This window comes from Cupressus sempervirens, chromosome 9, assembly GCF_028749045.1.
Source record: "Cupressus sempervirens isolate cs-2001-9-10 chromosome 9, ASM2874904v1, whole genome shotgun sequence".
NCBI classification, from domain to species: Eukaryota; Viridiplantae; Streptophyta; class Pinopsida; order Cupressales; family Cupressaceae; genus Cupressus; species Cupressus sempervirens.
The window spans coordinates 498895461-498913326 of record NC_143126.1 but is presented as its reverse complement, the minus strand read 5'-3'; the positions used below and the strand labels follow the sequence as shown (position 1 = coordinate 498913326).

Sequence of the window (17866 nt, the reverse complement as noted above, 5' to 3'; positions counted from 1 at the left end):
AGTATGAATGGTATAAAAAAAAATTGAGCAAAATTGTAAAATAGTAACTAGTAAAACATAGTGTAAACTTAAAAAAAATTACATTTTACAATTGTAAAAAATAAACATCAATGTAAAACTAATAAGAAATATATATAAAATAAGAAATAAAAATTATTTAACTCTATATTTGGACTTGGTACGATAGCTAGTAAAATATAGTGTAATTTTTTTTAAAAAATATTTTATAAATTACAATAAATTAATATAGCTTTTGCAAACATTAGTATATCTTTAAATTTATATATTTATTACTATTAGTAACTAATGGAATCATTATAGTTTTATTAAAAAATTTAATCCACTTATCACAAATGTGGAAAAGATAAAGTTGTAATTAATGTATTCATTAATAGAATTGTTAGAAAATATTTGTATTTTTATTAGAAAAAATTGAATTTTTTTCATTGCCTTTTTTGGACCAATACAATTTTCAAAAAATTATACTTTTCATTTTTAAAACAATATGCAAATTAATATAGCCTTTGCAAACAATAGTATATCTTCAATTTATGTAACTAATATAGAATCTAATGATTCCATTAGTTTCCTACCAAAGACGGAAATAATAATCATCATAATATATCGTAAATATTCTACATTTGTGACAAGTGGATTAACTTTTTAATAAAATTATCATTTTTATCTTCCACCTCACAAATGAATGTCTAGTTAAGCCGAGAGGGTTTCTACAGTGGTAGCAATTTTTAATGTAAACATTTTTCATTTTGAAAAAAAATTGATGTTCATTTACATGTGAGAAAAACAAAAAAGAAATATGCATTTTTTTATTACTATCATCTTTATGAAATATGATTTTTTAAAAATTTGTACACGGTGAAATAAATCATTGTTTAAATTTGATTTGCTGAAATATCAAGATATAGTAAATATAAAAACAAATACAATAGTTTATTGATGAAATTTTTTGTGTTTGAATACAATATTTAATTCTTTTGAAAATTAGATATCTCTCAGCGTATTTAAAAAAAAAACTTGAATTAATTTTTTAGATATATTAGTCATACAGACAATCATCTACCTGATCACGATCACGATGCATTCACGACCTCGAGACAATCTATCTTTATTATCATTATTTATAACAGGGAAGAGGGGAGGTGCACAGAATGGAAGTGACCGTACGAGATGGAAACAAGCGTTTTGGTCAATGTAATTCCCCAAAATTTTCCTCTAAAGACGCCCAATCTTTTTAAAAATTCCAATTTCCTACGCACCCAAAGCTTTAAGTCACCCAAAATCAATCCCCAGAGCATAAAATCAACTCCGAAAAAAACCAAAAAGAGGCCACCTCGCTTCTATATGAACACAGATCCCCTGCGCATCAATGTAGATGAGCTCAGAAATTTGTTGACAGACACTCACCAAAATTGCGATCAATTTCCTGAGGTATTAAATGATGGGTCCGTCAAGCCCGTGGATCCCAGAAAGCTCAAAGTTGCATTGCTGAATAGCACTGTCGTCGTGTCAGTTCATACGGGAGGATTAAATCCTCATGAATGGGTAGGAAATTTATTGCATGGGAAAAAGCCTCAGGAATTCTTGGTGGGTTTTGGCAGGGCTACTTCCGATTCCAGTTTGACAGCATCTATCCACGACTTAGCGGTAAGATTTGAGTTTTTTTTCAAGTTTAGTTCATTTACTTGATCTTAGAAAGCATCTTAGCTCAGAATTTGAGAAAATCTTGATCCCTAAATCTTTAGTCCATACCTTAAATAGTAGATCCTTAATCTTAAAAACTATCCGTTTCAATTGCCACGGAAAATATATCGTTCAAAATTTCAAAGAATTAGCTCTCAATTCTGTTCTGAGTTGTATGCCTGCACATAGGTTAGGTTGTTAGTGGATTTCAATCTAATAAAATGGATGGATCAAATTCTGAAACTCATATTCATTTTAATTTGTATCCCCGCTAATTAGCTTAGGTTGGCAAATCAATTCTTATATTTGGGGTCTGTTTTTGGCAGGTTGATCCCGCATTGCAGGGACTCGGTATTGGGAGGAAAATTTTAGAAAGAATAATCAGGTAGAAATGTAATTGCTTCATCAATCTGTTTCTGTGCAGATATCTGCTTAAATATTTTATTGCCTAGTTAATATTCAGTAAGATTATGGTATGTAGTTAATGCCGTACAGGGTAACGTAGACAATATCGTTAAGATTTTTAAGCATGGGTCATGCTCAAATGTACCCGGTAATTGCTACACCATAATTTCTCTACATGTGGAGTTGTGGGATGCCTTATTGTGTTGTAGGGTTTCCTATATTGGCCACGCTCTTACAAGTCACTACCATTAACGATTCCTTGGTCTTATATATCTTTCTAACAATATTATAATAATATAAATGTTAATGATTTCGAACCAGAATAATATAAATGCAATATACAGAAAGCCAGAAAAGCATATGAACAGATGACATGGATTGTTAAGATTTGTAAGCATGGGTCATGCTCATATGTACCCCGTAATTGCTACACCATAATTTCTCGACATGTGGAGTTGTGGGATGTCTTATTGTGTTGTAGGGTTTTCTATATTGGCCATGCTCTTAGAAGTCACTACCATTAACATTACACGACGATCCCTTGGTCTTATATATCTTTCTACCAATATTATAGTAATATAAATGTTAATAATTCGGAACCAGAATACTATAAATGCAATATACACAAAACCAGAAAAGTATATGAACAGATGACACGGTTATTTACCCTGGGACAAAAAACCCAGCTACATGCAAAAGCACAATCCTTTATTGAATGATCAGAAAACAAATAAATGATTTCAGGCATATGATTGATGGTCAATCAATAGATGCCTTTGTTCACAGTCCCAATACACCTGCTATAATCATTATCTGTATGCACAACATATATAATGCTTTAAGCATCTCACATATGCTACTAACACAAGAATAATGATCCTCAACAGTATTGATCATGCACAGCTTGACAAATACAGAATCATCAAAACTTGGTATCCATACACACAGTCAGCTCCCAATACTCTTACAGGCAGGCAGCTCTCACTGCCCACAAACACTAGCAGCTCCCGATACACACCCAGGCAGGCAGCTTTCACATATGAGATAAACCATAAGCACTGAAGGAAACCACCAACTGTACACCCAAAATGTATGCATTTTCTGTGTTGAAATGGATTCTTCAAAGTCACTGAAGAGACACATACGAAAGCCATAATGACTGCTGTTGCTCATCACTGCCAAACTATCCAAGAAGACCTATCACATCCTCCACAATAAGGAACAATGATAGACAAAATGAAGCAATGAAAACAAGTCATTAATGACACATCAAATACAAAGAAGACTAATGGAGAAGGTGTAGAAGGGAACAGACTCCGGCGCAATCCCTTCTTCAACAGATGCAATTGAAGCCAACTAACACTGCCAGCACGAACAATCTTGAAATACCAATAACTCACGATGAGGGGAGTGTAATAAACATAGTGCAGACAATCACAGGAATTGATCTCTCTAGCAGTGACATAACTTGTGTTAAATTTTATATCAGACTAATAGCAATTTTCATTTTATGTATTCAACACAAGTATACCTCTGAAATATATATTCAATTGACTATATATGTTGAGATTGATCTTCAAGAATATATATCGAACTGTCTGAATATCACTGTAAGTAACTGAGATCACAGAATGTATATCAGATTGTTACCAGTATAAATATTAATGAGTGTTTTAGGTATTTGTCCGAGTCTCGACAATTTGATATATATCTTCGTATGTATTTATATTTATAGACTATGTTATATCTGATTGCCATATCAATCTTCAATGTTATTTATGACCTTGTTGCTTTATTATAGAAGACAATACAATGACCTCTTATATTCAAATGAAGTCAAGAGGCACATCCATTAACAGCAACTCACATCCCTTTGATCAATAACAATAAGTTATTGATTAGTTCATACTAACAAATTATATTTGCTGCATGTTTTGTTGACTTCATAATTAGCAGATTGTGGTGTTCTGGTTGTTCATGTCATCTGGAGGATCAATTATTGTTTATTAGATATGATAATTATTGTCTCGGCAATTCATTAGCCTCCCAACGCTAACTTCAACAACTTCAACATTATGTATCTTTCTAACAAGATCATAAACTCTAAAATGTCAATGCAGATTTTCCAGAATCATATACCTAATATAATTTATTGAAAAGACCTCAAAATTTAAAACATATAAAGCTCACAATCATTACAGTCAGTTAGCCAGGGTATTGGGTTTCAATCTTGTATCGTCAAGATTTGCTTAAGAGCTATAATTCTTCATTTATCATGTCCAAGATAATTATTGGAAGTCGCAAAAAAGCCAAAAAAATTGAAGCCTGGGAGGGTCTTTCCATCATTTTTTGCTGGTTGCAGACTTCTCTTGCACCATCGGACATTTCCTTCATGTCTAGTATCCAGGAACCAGTTCTATTTCCACAGGAAAAACACAAGGTCCTCTACTCCACTCCTTTCCTTCGATTTTCCTCTTGTGTAGTCTTGTCGTTGGTCCAGACTTCCCCTGCCTTATCCTATATTTGGATATCCCCATAATTCTTCACAAATCTCTTTTAGCCTAGTCTTTGCAGACTTTTGAATTCGATCTGGATATCCTTTTCCCTCTCATCTCATTCACATCATATGTCATTCCACAAAGCTCTCTGTAGCCTTTTTGCCTTTACTTCTCCCTTTGCAGACCTTGACTTGACTTCAAGATATTTGCTCCTCTTTTGGACTAACCTCCTTGAAAGCTTCTCTTGGTTCTTCTTGCATGCGTTTCATGATCCCTAGTAACCGGATTCGTACTTGGGAGGTCAGATTCTTGCCAGGATTCGTCCGAATCTGGGCAGGATCCTTGTTTTGGACTGTGGATCCGTCTAGATCTGCGGACCGTGAATCTGGACAAATCCATAGTTCAAGACAAGGATCCTGCATGAATCCGTCATGAGTCCAAGCAGATCCTCATGAATCCAACACGAATCCATCACTAATCCACATGAATCCGTCACGAATCCCCAAGGACTCACAGTCCAAACTTGGAATAAATATATATAATGTGTGTGTGTGTGTGTATATATATATATTGAATATATATCTATATTTATAAATTACACACACACAGATATATATACTCATGAAGCCTTACGAATCCTAATGGGAAAAATAAAAAATCCTGAATCCACGAATCCGATTCATGTGCTCGAATCGAATTCGTATCCTGTGGCAACTAAGGTTTCATCCATTCCTTCACTCACTCATGAATTTTCATGCTGCATCTAGATATATCTGTAATGTTTGGTTCCCTTATCTTGTTCCACATCCCATTTTCACACACCTTCCTCATTGTATTTCTGCAAACCTTCTATATTACTTCTTCTTCACTAAATCACCTTTAGACCTACTTCAAACCATCATTAATGCCTTCTTTGTCCTTGTGTATTGCTGCTGACTCCCACTCCATACCTAGAAAATAGGGGTTTCTCCTAAAATCTAGGAGACTGCCAAAACTGATCCAACTGGCTCTCCAAGCCCAAAATGTCGCCATGCCCTGTGAAAAGGGTTCCCTGTCCATCACACTCACATACCAGACTCCGCTTATAGGCCAATCCTGCTAGCTGGTACTGACACTAAGGGAGGTACAAAAATGGGGACATTACAGGTTATGAGGTCTTCTATGTGGATGTGCATTTGTATAAAAAATATCTATCAAAATCATTGATCAATTACAACAGATTTTAGTTCTATTGTCGATTTTGATTTGAGCTGGTGAGGCTGTGGTGTCAAACATCACCCCATGTATTAGTGTTTATGTCCAAAGCATTGGTTGTTGACAAGATTTCCCTATGACCAAGATTGCAATCAAGTACCAGGAAAATTTGAATAGCCTCAAGTCTTATGTGTACAATAACTCCATACAGTTATATTTAGGTTTAGTTCGAACTTTGAAGTAACATGATCTTTTGCATTTCTGTTATCTGCAGAATATGGCACATATATTCTTATTTAAATAAATCCCATGTGGTTGACTGTTGATTCATGTATAATGACAAAAGAAGAAGTTCTTGGCATTTTCTCACTTTTTTTGAAGACTTCTGCTATACCCTTTACTCTGGTTGGTTAGCAAAATGGAGTTGATTTTACATATTCATGAGCTGAGGACTTCTAATATCCTCTGGATCCTGGCCACATTGAAGAAACATGAAGTCAATTTTATAGAGTCATGGCCAAATCTTGAATATCAAGAGATAAGAAAATAATTCTTCAGATAGCTTATTTACAGTCATCACATGTAAACTTCTGCTAGCATTGCATAACTGAGATACTAATTTATGCAGATATCACATTAATTTATGCTTGCCTCTTTATATGCAAAGGATTATGCCCAATTCCAATCACTTTTTATTGCTAGCTTGTAGTTGCAAGGAGAGTACATATCATCAACTGGCCAAGCTAAATGCTCTGTTCTGATCTGCAGAATTCTTACAAGTCGAGGCATAGATGATATTGCGGCCATGTGCTCACAAAAACAAAGGTATTGGTTAGCTCCTTTTGTCTTTTAGAAGATTTTATCTCTTGATTTCCTTTCCTACCTATTAACTTTTTATATTGGTACTTCTTGATTTCTATATCCGATCAACATTTTATGTTCCCAAATTGGAATATGCTATCATAACTAGAACATCTACAGCTAGCATATAATATGTGAAATATGGAAATGTTAAAATTGAATTTGGAATTTCTGAAGATCTGAACCTATTTATAAATAAGGAACAAAAGCATAATAATTTGAAGAATATTTGAATTAGAACCTTTGTTGAAACAAAATTAATATGTCAGACAGTAACTAGGACTCTTTTGAGAACTTGTGGTGATATCTTAAGCCTGCAGTTCAGCGATTGTAGGAATCTTTTGAGAAGTTATGGTGATATCTTAAGCATGATATGTTGATATGGAAATTTTCAGATAATCTCTTGAGGACAGTTTGTCAAGAGATTCAACATGCTGTGTAAGATGACACAAGAGATCGGGTCAGGAAAGAAGGAAAACTGGGAAGAGGTTTCTGCAGGTACAATTTCAACCGCATCAAACTAGTGCAATGTGCTTGACTGTGGCTAAGCTTGTCCCACAAAGGACAAAACAACAGAACATAAAGGTCCTCGGAGGGCTCGAAATGATTCTTCTTGTCAATGTTTGATGTATGATACATTTCCTCATGGTCAACTCATATCCTCTTTGTGCAATGTGCTTGACAAGTGCTAAGCTTGTCCCATACAGGACAAAACAACAGAACATAAAGGTCATTGGAGGGCTCAAAATGATTCTTCTTATCAATGTGTGACGTATGATACATTTCCTCTTGATCAACTAAACTCGTATTCTCTAGTATAGTATACACAGAAATTGGTTTACATACTAGAAAGTTCTTTTTAAGGAGTTTTCTCCTTATAGAGAGGCCTCTTCCTTTTTGTTAAGACAAGAAAGATTATGTAGTAGAATTCTCTTGAGAGATCGTGTTGAAGTTAGGGGACCATCGTCATGTCTTTTGAGGATTGTGTGATTGCAGACAGCTACATTGGAGTTGAGTATTAGGCGTGAGTGAATGCCTAGGAGGCTCAAGAATGCAGAAAGTTTGTACAAACTGATTTTTTAGTTGTGAATTCATTTGCTGGAGTTTTTCTTGTTAGAATTTATAACACATCAGATTATAATATACTTTAATATGAACAACAATAATAAAGCTAATAGTATCATTGTTTAGTGAATTCATCTGCTGGAGTTTTTCTTGTTGGAATTTATCTCGCATCAGATTATAATATACTTTAGTATGAACAACAATAATAAAGCTAATCATATCATTGTTAACTGTAGAATCACCAATCATCGGTTGTTTGTTGAATAAGTTAGTTGATCATAATTGATATCTCTCATGTATTTAAAACTCTTTCAAGTAAACAATACATTCACCTCTTGGGCTCTACTATGGTATCAGAGGAACTGCTGGCAGTTGGTTTTATTTTCCCACCATTTTAACACTCGCAACTACTCAATATAAATATATATCAGTGTAATTTAGTTTATTGTGTTCTTACTACCATGTCTGCATGCATATAATAACATAAGGGTTTATTATGAAACATATTCTCAGACACTCATATGTATGATTATCTCCATTAATTAGGTCCTCAACTTTGAGTTTTTTATACTAGAATATATGCACAAAATGAAAATTGAAATAGGGTTGCACTATGCATTGGCTAAGTTTTAAGGACAAATGTTTAGTTTCTGCGATAATATCTATTTCAACACATTGGGGAAGCCCCCTTTGGTTCAGCAGAGTCAGAAGTGGAGAAGATCATATGCACTTCAACAATTGGTTCTCAAGTAGCCAACTTAAGCCTAGGCTTTGTGGTATTCTTCTCAGGCTTGTCACCCATGGTACTTGGGATATCCGGCCTTAGGCATTTGGGACCTACAATTTAAAATTTAATCATCAACACTATTATTGTAGTCACTCTTTGGTAATGTCATAGTTATGAAATAAATTTGATAAGTGAGAGAAAATACATAACAAGATGTAATGTCCACTTTGGGGCTTTATGATAATTTGCTCTAAATTCCCAAATAAGGCATGCAGTATACCTTGAACTTTAAATCGCCAACTTAATGTCCTGATTTACCGTCAACTACTTGAACAATATGTAAACTGCTGTATAGTTTGTTACTTGCAATACTGTAAGTCTATTGTTTTGATCAAATCATTATTCTGCTTTGATCTTCTGTTCTATTCTTCTCTTTTCTGTCCTATATACTGCAATCTGTCCTTATGTTCCTCGATACCTCTTTTCCTTGAATAGGTCAAACACTGTTGCTGTTCTTCTTGACTTCAATATTTGACAGATCAATTTACTTGATTGAATGCTTGAATTATTCTGCTTTGATATGCACATTCTACTTCCAGTGTTGTGTATTCATATGTCTGTTGTATGCATTAAAGATATTTGCCACAAATTCTCTAGTTGGAGCCTGAAAATTTCCCTTTTGAATCTTTGATCAGTATATATAGTTTATACTATATTATAAAGAAGTTTATATGAAAAATTGAAAGATAGTTTGTTGTCTAAAACCAGATATTTCTGTTTGCCTTTTCCATAAGAGGTTGGCCTTTTTAGACATATGATTTTACATTTTTTCAATTCACCTATAGGTCTAGGTTGGCCTTTGATTAAATTGTTGTTCAATGTGGTCTCCCCTTCCTAACTTTCCCTATAATTTGCCTTAAAACCACAATTGCAACAAATTAGGTTTAGGGTTGCATCTCACCAATCAAATATCCTTATGATAATGCACCTTGAGACTTCATCCCGCAAGTAAAAACAATATATATACAATTTTCCACATATACACACACAGACATATATACAATTAGAGTTGGGCATCACGTTATATTCATAGATTATCAAAAATATTCCACAAACATGTTAGAGTTGGGATGGATAGACATCATGGGTCCGCCCAATGTCATCCCACACTAAGTCCAAGAGCGGAACTTTGGCCCTCTTGGTTCCAGTGGCAGGGAAGATGGACATCCACCCAGGTTATCCTACCTGGTGGGGTTCTTGTACCGCTTTTTCCATCCCACCTCATGTTCTAGAAAACATACACCATCTTGTGGAGTTGGGTAGAGGTTGTAAGTGGGTCCCCTGGTTCTTTGACATAAAGACCCTCTGGTCCATTCTATGACAGCCTACTATGTACCCTTGGCAAGCCCCTTTTCTTACACCTCAGGCCTTTTCTTTTTCAAGATGGGATTCAAAGAGTTGCGTATATTCACATGATCTTTATCATAAGCAATTGTGTCATCCATAATGGTAGTCACGTAGTTGTAGCATTAATCATTATATATATTTAGACATATGGATAGCATATGTTTATCTAATAGGCATGATGAGTGATCACAATAGATATAATTATAAGTTCATGAAGTTCTGCTGTGTAACCTCTTGCTGAATATTATTCATCTGCAGATGTTTTCTGATAGTGTTTCTGTTTGAGTACCCCTTACTGAGTGCCAGAGAATATAGATTGTCTTATATCCTCTTGATACTGCCGTATACTCCCGGTTTGCTATAGGTACAACTTGGTTTGTGTTTCTTTTATATTGCCTCTGTTCAGTCCCACTTTCAGTTCACTGATATCTTGATTGGCGCCTTTTGCTGAATATATGTTTCTGCTGGTGCTACTGTGTGTGTTTTCAGATCTCTGTAAGCGTTGACTGCTCTGTATTTTATTCTTTCCTCCCTTTCATATCTTCAATGCCTTTTTCTTTTGCCTAGGTAGTGCCTCTTATACACTTCAATGGCTGGATGGTTGCAACCCCTTGGATGAGAAATGTTCCTTCATAAAGTCGCACATACCGCTTTTATTATCTTGTTAACTTCTGTTTATTATTCATGGGAACTGCTGTTAACATAAACCACTTTATTTTCTATAACCACTTGTTGGCGCAATCATTGCTAATTACTCATTGTAATTGCTGTTCTTTTTTTCTTTTTTGGATCACCTAGGGTATCCCTCCAACCTAGTCCAGCACCCATTTTTGGGGTGAGCTAAGGCAAGACTAGTCCATGGAGATGTACCATGCAACCCACATGCCAGGCACATTGTGGAGGCCTGGGCCTCAGAGTTGAATCCGTGATGCATGGGGAGCAAACCCACAGCCCAAGCCTTTTCTGCTACCTGTTTAAGCTATAGTAATTACTGTTCTTATTGCCATGCCTGATCTCACATTCAGAATATCATGAAGTCTTTTCTTAAGACAATTTTAGTGCTTTGTATGAGTCACAGTTATTAATAATTGCTGCTCATTGCAGTCTCATCAACGCTTACATAAATTGTTGTACTTTAAAAACTATGATCGCTGTCATATATCTTCAACTGCTTCTTATTTTGGATACTCACTGCCTAATTTCCAAATCTGCCATTCTCTTCATATTGTATGCTTAAATATGCATTTGCACTTATATCCTTTTGCATTATGTTCCCCTTCTGATTCACATTCAATTCTTCTTAAATATCTTATCACGTGCCTTTTCACCCAATGTCGGCCACCACTCACAAAGAAATCAGCTATTATTAAGGGGAGTTAATTATTCTTTTTTTTTTTTGTCACCAAAGTGGCACATTTATGAAGGGAGCTCAACCACTGATTATTAATCTGTTTTAAACTTATTTTTATTACCCTTTCAGGTCAGCCCCTTTGACCAAATATTTGATTATTTAAACTTATTTTCATTGACCTTTCAGGTTGGCCCCTTGACTAAATATTTATTTATCTTATACGTTTCACTATATATAATGCATTAATGGAAGGGGGACATGATCGTCCCCCCTTCCTGAGATTGCTTGTCCTCAAGCAATAATGGTTCTGACCAAATCTTTTCAATGTGAGGATTTAAACTAATCCCTATATTGTTGTGTTACAATTAGCTTCTGTCAATCAAAATCAAATCCATAAAAGAAGTAGCATCAAGCCATAAAGTTCTTTTAAAGGAGCCATATTAATGGACATATGATAAGTTGTGTTGTCCTAGGTGCAACCACTTGACCCATGATGATTGCTGTCCTGTGACAGTTTCTTAAGTAGTCTTCTATCCTTTTGTTCACTATCTCCGTTTGTCCATTAGTTTGTGGATGGTAGCTAGCGCTTGATGCCAATTCGGTACCTGTCAAATGGAAGAGTTTTTGCGAAACTAAACTAAGAAACATGCTGTCCTTGTCACTTACAATATTCTTTTGCAACACATTAAGTCTGAAGGTTAACCTAAAGAACAAGTTGGCCACTTGAGGAGATTTAAATTCTGAAAATATGATATGAAAGTGTGCATATTTTGTAAGCCGATTGACAATCACATGTAAACATTCCTTTTGATAAAGTCCATGGATATACTTTCCCATTTTTGATTTGGGATAGGTAAAGTCTGCAATTAATGAACTGGGAACACATGCTCTACCTTATTTTGCTGACATTCCATACACTCTTTTACATGTTGCAACACATCATTTTAAAGTCCCTTTCATGAAAACGTTCCGTTGCTTATATGTTTTGAAAAAGCTTGGATGACCATCAAGTGGAATGCCATTGCATGTTCTTAAAATTGTGATGTCCCTTTTTTGCGGACATTAGAAAATTACACATCCAAGTTATAAGACAATTAAAAGTGACTTTGGAGTTCAATTAAAACTATTTAAAAACTCTCTTTTAACTAAAGAAGGGGAAAAGGTGACAAAGGGAGATAAGACGAAAGATGAAAGACGAAATAGGAATATGAAGAGTCACAATTGAGCTTTAAAAGAGGGAGCTTCATTCTTTCGCAGGCATGCTTGGATATTAACTTGGTTTTTGATCTGATTATTGATCTCTGTAGGAGAGTCAATTGGAAGCTTCGGTTTCAGCCCGCTTGGAGGATGAAACCCCACAAGCCGGAAGACAGTGGACAAAAACCCATCGTGGTGGAGGCGTCATTTCAAGTGTCTCACTCATACTTATATTGTATTTGGTCTAGTATTTCCAATCTGACTGTAATATGGTATTTAAGGTTGGATTATGGTGATAATAATTTATTGTGTTGCTGATGTATAATGCAATAACAGATTTGAGGTTATAGAAATTGTTATATTGGATGAATTGCTGGTTCTTTTGTTGAAAATTGTGAGATTCAGTTCCCTGCATTGCTGTTCAATATTTTCTGAGATTTCACTTGAAAGTTTTAAGATAATACCCAGTCGAGGTTATTACAAAAATCCTCTTCTCCATCTTGATCCAGGCTAAGTCACAGGGTTTGCTGAATTTTTGGCTTCAGGTTCAAAATTCGGCAAACCCATATCATCTAGGTTTGATAGGTTGTGTTCATGTCATCTAGTCTTTTAATTGCATTTAGTTATAATAAAGGCTTATTGTGTAAGGCACTTACATGATTTGGCACACCTATAAGCCATCATGTTCAAGTTGTCAACTAGTCTATAAGCATGTAATTAGTTCATTTAATTCAATATTAGGATCATCTAAGTGTTTCATAGGGGTCACACAAATAGAAATGCATGGTAGTTTAATATTGCTTGCATAATACAAAGTTGCACTTTTAAAATTAGGAAATTCTAAATTTTTTAGAAGTATAAGAGTCTCTTAAATACACAAGAACTCAAAAGGCCAAGAGTCACATTTGTATATGCTTTGTTGGTCGAATTATATCATAGGGAAAATGTATGAACAGCGAAAAAGGGTTTTTTTGACAAGTTTGGATATAGAAACAAGAGAGATTTTCTGATTTTTGAAAAAACGTTTTCCCATTTGTCTATGTGACCTGGTTAAGGTCTAAAACTTATATGGTTGGATAGATATTCGAATTAGCTTTCCAACAAATCCGGTTGGAGGTTCTAACTCTTCTGTATGAGGGAGAAAACTGAAATTTACTGAACAGTGGTTAAAATTCTGGGTATTGTTCTTCATATTTTTTTCCCCTTGTTTCCAGCTTTGTCACGTGTTTGTGTGGAAGGATAAGGGTTTGAATCCTTCATAAATGTTTAGGGGGTTGGAATATTTTTCAAATGAATCAGATTTGAAGTCTTGAGATGCTAGGATGTGTGAGATATGATAAAATCTTTGATAGAAGGTCTGAATTTGCTTGAAAACCAAGGGTTTTACAAAGAAATTTGTTGTTTTTGATATCTCTGCAGCAGGGGTAGACCCATCAAAATCATGTAGTTACTCATGGATTTTTGGAGTCCTTTTAAATATTGTTCTTCTGAGCTCCTCATCCACTATTGCCTCTGATGAAGTGTTTGACTCTCTGAATGTAATAGCAATTTTCCTTTTCATCATCGTCCTTAATGCAAGATGCTTCAAATCCTTTATACAAATCGTATGTCATTTTAATAGTACTCTTTATTTCTTTGTTGTATCTTCTTATATATTTTAACATCCATGCCCATTCATTGAGAAGTAGTGTTACACTGGCATGGGGGTGCGGGAAAAAAAGGGCTTCAATTTGGGGACAGTGTGGGGGGGGGGGGGTGTTGCATAGTGTATATATATATGACTAAAAATGCTAATTATGAAATGATACTTCAATATATTATTTAACATACCAAATATAGTTCAATATAGAAAATTGAAATGCGATTCACAAACTGTAAGTTCAAACTTGAAACTTGAAACTTCATAACCATCCAATGGCCATTGAATTTAGTAAAATATTAAAACTTTTAAACATAATAATGATAATGATAAATGAAGAATATAAACCATACATAGTACCATGTATGATGTAAGTCAACCATTGACTATCAATTTATCAAATGACAAAGATGCAAGGTTCAAAATTCATTGTTCAAATATCATAAAGATGCTCATGATGACAATGAGCCGAGTAGCATGAAACAGTGAAATGAAATAATGTATCATAGCCATATCAAAGTGAGTACGGTCAACAAAATGACAAAATGTCAATAATGAGAAATGAATCATCCCATGTGCTCTCTAATCATCCCCTATACCGAAGTCTTCATCACTAGAACTACTAGACTCCTCGTGGGTAAGATCTTGATCCTCCAAAGGAACACCATCTAACCCTACATTGGCTTCTGTTGCATTGTCATCCTCATAAATCTGAGTTGGATCCTTTGGCTCCACATTCCATCGTGCTACTGGGCTCTCCTTGTACTCACGTGTCTTGTGATCTTTGAGCCACAGGAAACCATGTACAACAACAAACTTCTCCACTCTCTTAGAGCTAAGTTTGTTCCTCTTAACAGAGTGGATGAAGCTATAGGTGGACCAATTCCTTTTTGCAACTGAGGAGCTAGACACCTGAGATAACAAAGTTGAAAGTTACAACTTACAAACAAACGTTCATACAATTTGTAACAAATGATAAATGGTAAATCATTGAATCAATGAATCATAAATCAGAAAACTAAAACTTTAAAAGTTAAGATTATAAATGGGTGGAATTACGAACCTAAGAAAGCAATTGGATGGCTAGTGAGGTGATCTTTGACTTCTGTGACCCATGACATTTCCACCACAAAATGGGATTCTTTTGTGCCCTAGTTTTGAGATCCACCTTTGCAATATCCGAGTATCCTACAAGTTAAAAGTTTACAACATAATATTAAAATAACTGAAATAAAGTTATAAGTAACAATTAAAAGAACTTATAATCATAAAGAGTTTAGAGCTTGAATCAAGATTTAAGGATTACCTGAAAGGCTAGCAAATTTGGACCACTTGGTGCGAATCTCACTAGCAGTCTTAGTATTATACATCTTGGCAATGCATTGAAAGAACCCATTCTTCACCTCATCATCTTGAAGTGGTGTGTCTCTACCAGGCCTAGTTATGTACCACTTCAGGTTCAATGCATAAGCAACCATGTCCAAAGGAGTGTTCAACGTCTCCCACCTGTAGTAAATGATAGGCTCAATGTGCTCCTTATAGAATGCTAGAGTTGGGTCTCTCTCACGCATAACAACCCTCATCTGCCCAAGAATGGAATCAATGCACTCATAAACCTCTCCAAGGCTAGGTGAATCTGCATCTCCATATCTAATCCCTTGAAAGACTGGAGTAATGATGGAGATTATGTATTTTGTGTCACTTCAAAACTGATCACTCTTCACTATCTCCTTTACCCTCTTCCTCAGCTCTGTTCTGGACTCAGGCCATCCATTTCATTCTTGTGTCATAACCATGAGTTGCAATGGCTCTTGCAACTCAATCATTCCCTCCAAGAGAATATAATATGATACGTACCTGGTCTCATCTGGTTTCAGGAATTGCTTCTTTGCGAAGCTCTTGAAAAGTGCATGTGATGTATGGTGATTGTAGATAAACATCTGCACCTCTCTCCCATCATTAACCACCTGTCTAATTGAGTCAATTTTCCCCATGCCTTTGAGTGCATTGTTTATGGCATGCACACAACATGGAGTCCATCAAATATGCCTATAGGTTGCCTCAACAAGCCTCCCTGCAGCTTTGCACACATGTGCTGCATCTATCACAACTTGGACCACATTTTGTGGCCCAACCTCCTCAATGGCTTCCCTAAGCACATGAAATTGAAAATCAACATCTTTACGATGCCTTGAACAATCAACTGCCTTCAAAAAGAATGGGCCCTCGGTGCATGTAACCATAATGTTGATGAGTGGATGATGACTAATGTTCGTTCACCCATCCATGATAATGGTGCAACCTGAATCCATCCAACATGCCTTCATCTGCTCCATCAAGATCCCAACCTTGTCATAGGCTCTATCCAACAGTATGGTGCTCAACTTGGGGGCACTTGGTGGCACATATGATGGCGCTCTCTCTTTCACTGCCATGGACATCATCCTCACAAAATAGGGAGATCGAGCCATGTGTGTAGGGATGCCATTGGAAAAGAAGAAATCACCAACAACATCATCTAACCGCTCCCTTGCGTGCATGTTAAATAAATGAGCAATTGGGTTACTACCACTATGACTTGTAGTTGCTTTCTGTTTCCCCCTATTGCTATCCCTTGTTGAATTGTGTGTTGGTGAGGAAAATGATGGTGTAGGTAACATAGTCTCTGCTCTCTGAGGCAAGATACTAGTAGATGTATCTTGCTGCCCCTGTAATTGCTGTATACTTTGTACCTGTTGCCTAGCAGCCAAAGATCTAGGCATTGGGACTTCAATATCATTAGAAATGCCCCATAGTTTGTTCACTTCAATTTTGTATTTCACATTTTTAGGATTTACCAAGAATATGCATGAGCTCACACCAAAACCAGTCCAAAAAAAGGTGTGCATTAACTCTCAGAATGGTGCCAAACCATTATCCGCCACATATATTACACTTCCATTTATTTGTGCCACCACCTGTAGGTGTAGAGCGTGTAATTTTCATAGCAAACTATTTTAGAGGGGACTTTGGATCATAAGGATCCCTAGCAAACTATGCCAAAATCTGTGAAGGGCAATCAATAGAAGGCACCTTTGGTGCAACATAAGGAGGCTCTTTTTCAGATTGGGCATCTACATTAGCCCCATGATCACTTCCTTCAGGCGCAAGCTCATAATCAAATGAGCTTCCCTCATTAATGTCCATGTCTTTTGCACTTTGACTGGATCTAGATGCCATTTATAAGACTGCATTTTACAAAATGAAATTATAAAAATGATTATGAATCATGATTCATTTCTGCCCAAGTAATTGATAATTATTTAAAAAACATTATAACAAACTAGTTTTAGCCTGTTTAAAACTTTACTATTTATAAATATAAAAAAAGGAAGCTAAATACGTTTCAGCCTATTTTAAAAACAAAAAATTAATAAAAATCATAGAACTATCAACTATCTACTATCAACAAGATTCAAGAATGAAACATTCGAAAATTCAAAGCTGAAAGTAAATTATAAATTGATTTCTAAAACAAAAAAAATGTTGTAAAATAAAAAAAATCTACCTTGAACTTGATGAGACACTTGCCAAATCAAATCTTCTTGCTCCTTTTACTCCTCTTGATCTTACAATCCCTTGCGAAGTCACCCACTAAGCTTTCACAAACTCCTCCAACCTCTTTTGCTCACTTTGCTCCTTGCTGCTCCAAAACAATGAAATGAAATTGAGGTGTATTGGCCTTATTAAGTCTTGAAATAGACCACATGGGACCCACATCCAATTAGGATTCCCTTGCATAAAAAAACAACAAAAAACAAATGGCAAAAAGATAATTTTTT

The 17866-nt window shown here is 35.4% G+C and overlaps 1 protein-coding gene across 3 annotated transcripts in view; it reads left to right on the top strand.

Moving 5' to 3' along the window:
• Positions 1 to 1157: 1157 nt before the first annotated feature.
• The window catches only part of LOC149539513 (Acyl-CoA N-acyltransferases (NAT) superfamily protein), a 38755-nt gene continuing 22046 nt past the window's right edge, over positions 1158 to 17866 (top strand). For 2 of the 3 annotated variants that reach the window (XM_089800744.1, XM_089800743.1), the window contains exons 1-3: positions 1158 to 1665; positions 2028 to 2086; positions 6567 to 6623. In XM_089800744.1, coding sequence (XP_089656870.1) covers positions 1189 to 1665; positions 2028 to 2086; positions 6567 to 6623 — 593 coding nt within the window. In that variant the 5' untranslated portion in view covers positions 1158 to 1188. Of the gene's footprint in view, positions 1666 to 2027; positions 2087 to 6566; positions 6624 to 12516; positions 12777 to 17866 lie in introns of those variants that run through there. The other variant, XM_089800742.1, reaches the window with a different exon arrangement.